Raw genomic sequence first — 5473 nt, 5'->3', positions numbered from 1 at the left:
CTCCCCCGGTGGGCCCGTGGGCCCTGTGTCTAGCACGTGCTGTTTTCTCCAAAGAGCACTTGCCAGGTTCTGGGGACAGCCCAGGCTGCTTCTGCACGAGGTCTTGGGACCCTGTTTGAGCACCGGGCAGGTGGGGCTGGTGGGAGCTTCTGGTGGTGGGAATTTGACGCCAGACCTCCGGCCCCTGCCAGCGCTGTGTGGCCGCTGGGGCTCACCTGGTCCCCTTGGAGGCCACAGCTGAAAAGGAACTTGAGCCTGCTGCGCTGGGTCGGCGGAGGCTTTGCTGACAGATGACTCCTGACATGGATATTTAATCATTTTTCTCGACACGCTTCCCCCCTCAAGGAACAGGAAAGAGAGCAGGAAAGAGAATCAGCCTGGGTACATGAACGCCATCGGGTGACAGAGCCAGGGGAATTGAGAGGCCCAGAGCTGGGGAGCCCGGGGCCTGCCCTTGTCCCTCGCAGGGGAGCGGCAGGCTCGGGCTGCGGGGAGGGGCGGCCTCAGGCCGAGGCTGCATCTGCGTCCGTCCGTAAACCAGGGGCTGTGTGCTCTGGGCTTGGTGCTGGGGGCGCCCAGGCCGAGAAGCCGCCCGCGGGCCATGCCCACGTGGGGCAGAGGCAGCCCTCGTGTGGTCTTGCGGCTAGAACCCGGCGGTCTCCGCGGGAGCGGTTCAGTCGCCAGCTGGCGGTATCTGGAGGTATTTCTGATGGTCACAGGCCGGGGGCTGGCGGGCCCTGGCACAGGGCGGCGTCCGGCCAGAGAGGTTGGCGAACATTCCTCCATGCAGAACACAGCCCCCGCTCCGGAAAATGACCAGCCACCGCGGTCAGCCCTGTGGATGTGAGAACCCCCCAGCAAACTCCAAGAGCTCCCGAGGTTTTTACACTCAGAGCTCGGAGAAACGGGGGTTTCCACTACTCCAGTAGCGTGTCCGTGGCCACAGGGGGGCTCCCCAGGCCTCACCCTGCGGGAAGCCCCTCAAGCTGGCGCCATCCCCAACCCCCTGCCTGTCTGTGAGTCCTCTGCTGGCCCGACTGATTCCCTTTACCTGGAACGCGGAAACCCGTGGCCATGTACCCCTCTACACAAAAACACGGCAAAAAGCAGCCCCCGTTAATACAGTCGTCCCTTCCTGCCTGCAAAGATGTTACAGTGAACGGGGTGAAAAGTGGGAGCAGACCTTGTGCTATTTACTTCTCTTCATCCCCGCTACCAGCCCTCCCCCGGCCCAGCAGAGACCCCCCAGCTGGTCCCTCAGGCTTCCCCTCTCCACAGCTGAAGTGAAAGTCCCCGTGACACTCAACTCATTAGTCAGAGTGAGGATTTGAACCTCGTGCAACAGATTTTATTCCATGTGAGTTAGTCCAGCAAGTGCAAGTTTAAGTTTAGTTTATTCATCCTTAGTTTAAAAACCTCTCCTACGCCAGTGAGTCACTGGCTTAAAATTGTAATTATTCTTGCGGGGTGGAGCTTCTGCTTTTAGGGTTTGCAGCAGCCAGATCAGCAGAGGTAGCTTGGAGATGGACGGGGAGCTGGGGCTGGTGCCAGATAGAAAGGGCCCCATCCTGGCCCCACCTTGCTGCTTTCCAAGAGCAGCATGCAGTCTCCCTTCCTGCTGTTAAAACACTTAGCATTTCCCTAGAAACGGACAATTGTGCACACAGGCATCGAGTTGTGGGCAGGCCTGGTGCCCAGCTTCCTAGGGCCTGACGGGGTTTCTTGGACAGCTTTGCTTAGCAGTGAGGTGAGGTGTTGTCTGTGCTGGTGGTCAAGACGCTGTGCCAGGAAGGGCCAGCGGTGCCACGCCTGACCACGTTTCTCCCTGCAGGACTTGGCCTGGGCCATCAGCTACTATGCCCGTTTCTTCATCACCTTCATCCCCTTCTACGGCGTCCTGGGAGCCATCCTTTTCCTCAACTTCATCAGGTGCCTGAGTTTTGCTGGCTCATCGTGGGCCCTGCATGAGGGTCCCAGGTCCAGAGCTTCAGAGGGCCCGTTTACCCCTCCCCCTGCACCTGCTCTGGGCCACATGGGGTGGTACCTCCAGGGCCGTGAGCCCCCGGGATGCCGGCGCTGAGCTGTGCTCTCTGCCAGGTTCCTGGAGAGCCACTGGTTCGTGTGGGTCACGCAGATGAATCACATCGTGATGGAGATTGACCGTGAGCCCTACCGCGACTGGTTCAGCAGCCAGGTGAGGGCGGTCAGCACCGATCGGCTCTGGCCGGGTCCTGGGCCTAGAAGCCTTGACTGCCCAGGGCACCCAGCTGTGGCCGGGGTGTTGCTGCCCAAGCCAGAAAGGGGGGCGGGAACCTCTAGGAGGAGCGGGTGGGGCGCCCGGGTGGGCCGAGCCTCCAGCAGGAGAGTGTGACACCGAGGGGTGACCCGGGTGAGGCCGGGGCTCGGAGCATTCCGTCTACTCCGGGCCACTCAGCCCTCTCTGTCCCCAGCTGGCCGCCACCTGCAACGTGGAGCAGTCCCCCTTCAACGACTGGTTCAGCGGACACCTCAACTTCCAGATCGAGCACCAGTGAGTGTGGGCGGGCGGGCGGGGGGGGCGAGGCTCAGCCCCTGGGGCAGAAGGCAGCCAGGGGCGCCCGCCCAGAGCTCCACTCTGCCACCAGCCCCAGGAGTGGCTCCCTGGGGCTCCCCCCGTGGGGCAGTGGTGCCCTGGCCTGGCCACCACTGCCCGCTGTCGCAACGTGCCAGCTCTAGCAGCGTCAGGGTGCCTGGACGGGGCTTGCCCACCTGCAGGGCCTTGAGCCCTCACTGAGGGCAGGCCCAGCTCGGTCAGACAGTGGCCTGGACAGAGAGGGCCAGCCGCGCCAGCCCTGTGCCACTCGTGTTCACCCCCTCCGTCACTGTTTTCGCTCCCCGCTCCATCTCCTCACCCTCGCTTCTGCCATCTCCTCCTCCTCACCTCCGGTCTCTTGACCCCCTTTATTTCTTTCATTTTGATTGTAGAAAAGTGCATCTGTCTCTGGCCGTCCATCCTCTCCCCAGCGCCCAGAGCACACACGCCCTGTCCATGAACCCCCGCACCTGCCCCACACCCCCATGCCAGCCGCCCCTGTGGGCACCGGGAGGGCTGTGGGCAGGGTGCCCGGGCCACGCGAGCCGGCATAGGTGGGCGCCCTCACACGTGCCCTCTCCACAGCCTCTTCCCCACCATGCCCCGGCACAACTTCCACAAGGTCGCCCCGCTGGTGAAGTCCCTGTGCGCCAAGCACGGCATCGAGTACCAGGAGAAGCCGCTGCTGAGGGCCCTGCAGGACATTGTCAAGTGAGGGGGCATCCAGGGGTGCTGGGCCAGGGGTGGGGACCGAGAAGATGCGGCCGGCCACCCACAGTGGTCACGGTGGTGTCCGGGTGGCCAGGCCTGGCCACAGGCCACCTTCTTGCCAGGACGCCCAGTGTCTGGCCTGGGCTGGAGAGGACCTTTCCTTTGCCTGGTCACAGGGGCCTCTCGGGGGGACCCTGGGCTACCGCCCAGTGGGCCCCCGTGGCTATGGCGCCCCCGAGTCAGAGCTGAGACCCCAGTGCGCCCTCCACCACCGACCATTCCCCGGGCTCCCTGTCCCACCTCCCGGCCCCTGACTGTCCATCTCCGGTTCTTCCCAGGTCCCTGAAGAAGTCCGGGGACCTGTGGCTGGACGCCTACCTCCACAAGTGAAGCTGCGGCCTTGGGGTGCCCACGGGGGAGGGAGGGCAGGTAGGGGTGACGACCCACGGGCGGGTGGGGCTTGGTTCTGAGGGGTGTTCGTGGGGCTGGATACACACCAGCCCGCACACCCGGTTTCGGTCTTTCTCTGGTTTCCCCTCCGTTTCCCTTCACTTCTTCCTCCAGTGCCCGTCCCTCACGGGGCCTCTCTTCTGCCAGCTCGGCCTTCTCCCCAGCTCCTGCCCCAAGGCCAGTGGTCTGCAGATCCAGCTGCGCCCTCAGGCCTCACACTCCCCCCTGCCCCCCTCAGGCTCCCTGGAAGCCTGTGGAGCGGGGTCCCAGCAAGGCAGCTTCCTGACCCCCAGGCCCGGCTCTGCCCGCAGGCGCCACTTCCGCTTCAGTGTCAAGGGCCTGGCACCGCCTGCCATCTTCCTTGGCCTGTAGGGCAGCAGCTCAGACCGTTGGGGTCCCGGGAAATTCCCCCTCGCCCCTGGGAGCCCTCTGACCCAGGGTTCGGCAGCTCCGTCCACGGCCTTACCAACTCCAGACCTGTGGCCTTGGGTCCCATGACACTGAGGACTCAACACAATACCAGCAGAGGCCATGGCCAGCTTGGCGGTTACTGGCCTGGAGGGGCAGCCTGGTGCCCCACCCCTTCAGCTGTCTGCAACTGGGTGCCCAGCTGGAGCAATCAGACTCCTCCAGCCGTGGCAGCCGGGCCCTGGCGGTCAGGTCCTCAGGCTGCAGGAGGCGCTGGGCCTGGAGCCTTCACTGCGGCCTCAGCCCTGCCCCCAGCACCGGGTCCTGTCCGGCGGCTGGTGAGGACGCGCTCTTACTGCCTCCCACTGTCTTCCATCTTGTACTGGCTTTTTAACCTTTTGCTCCAGGATACATTCTGATGGGCAGGGTATGGCCACGGGGCTGGGCCTTGTGACAATCTGCCTTTTACCTCAGGCTCCTCAGTTGGCTGAGCTGGGCTCGCTCGCTGAGGCTGCTGCTCTTGGGGTGGCACTGGGAACAGGGGAGAGCCGGGAAGAGGTGCCCTGAGGAGAAGGGGGCATGGGAGGACCTGAGCAGGGCTGTGGGAACTGCAGTGGGGAGTCGGGGCTGGAGGCCAGGCGCTGAGGGGAAAGTGAAAAGTGAGAGGGGCGGGGAGCTGGCCGTGGGGGAGGGACCCTGAGCTGAAGCAGTTGGAAATCTAACCCACTAACACTGACTTAGCTATGGGGAGGAGGGGGCAGGAGCAAGCTCAGAAGGGGCCTTTGGGGGGCACCTAGTCCCTCAGCCCTGGCCAGCCAGGAGCTCAGAGCCCTCCCCCCAGAACACAGGCCCGCCGAGCCACCCTGCTCCCCAGGGGCAGAAAGGGTTCATAAGGGACTGATCTTAATTTTTATCATGTTGCTTCCCCATCCCTCCATTTTTTGGAAATAAAAGAAGTAATTTTATTCTCACTTATTTGGTCAGCGGGCGGCCTTGTGTTCCTGCATGCGATACCAGGTGATACTTCAGGGGTCAAGGAAGGGCCTGGGCTCGGGGAGGAGGACAGGATGTTTCCCGCGGCCACGCTGCCTGCCCACTGCTGCCTCTGCTTGCTCACAAGAGAACTTTCCCTGCCCCGACATGCACTTGGGCCAGGTGCACAGTAAGTCGGCGTCCTTGAACCTCCTGGGAACTCAGTCACTCACGCAGACCCACTGCCAAGACTCGAGCCACGCGGGGCTTTCTGGAAGGCGTCAGGAGGGCAGCAAGGAGGAGCTGGCCTGGGGCGCCACCCCTGTGCTCAGCCCGGTCTCCTGCGACTTCATCCCGGGA

The 5473-nt window shown here is 63.5% G+C and overlaps 1 protein-coding gene across 1 annotated transcript in view; it reads left to right on the top strand.

The window, feature by feature from the left end:
- Positions 1-5116, top strand: part of FADS2 (fatty acid desaturase 2) — a 23463-nt gene extending 18347 nt beyond the window's left edge. The window contains exons 8-12 of the mRNA XM_004682728.2: positions 1832-1929; positions 2098-2194; positions 2451-2530; positions 3158-3283; positions 3622-5116. Of these exons, the coding sequence (XP_004682785.1) occupies positions 1832-1929; positions 2098-2194; positions 2451-2530; positions 3158-3283; positions 3622-3673 (453 nt within the window). The 3' untranslated portion in view covers positions 3674-5116. The remainder of the gene's footprint in view (positions 1-1831; positions 1930-2097; positions 2195-2450; positions 2531-3157; positions 3284-3621) is intronic.
- Positions 5117-5473: the final 357 nt, after the last annotated feature.

This window comes from Condylura cristata, unplaced genomic scaffold (assembly GCF_000260355.1).
Source record: "Condylura cristata isolate star-nosed mole 26May11 unplaced genomic scaffold, ConCri1.0 scaffold00015, whole genome shotgun sequence".
NCBI classification, from domain to species: domain Eukaryota; kingdom Metazoa; phylum Chordata; class Mammalia; order Eulipotyphla; family Talpidae; genus Condylura; species Condylura cristata.
Note: the sequence above shows the minus strand (reverse complement) of the source record. Positions and strands in the feature narration are given on the sequence as shown.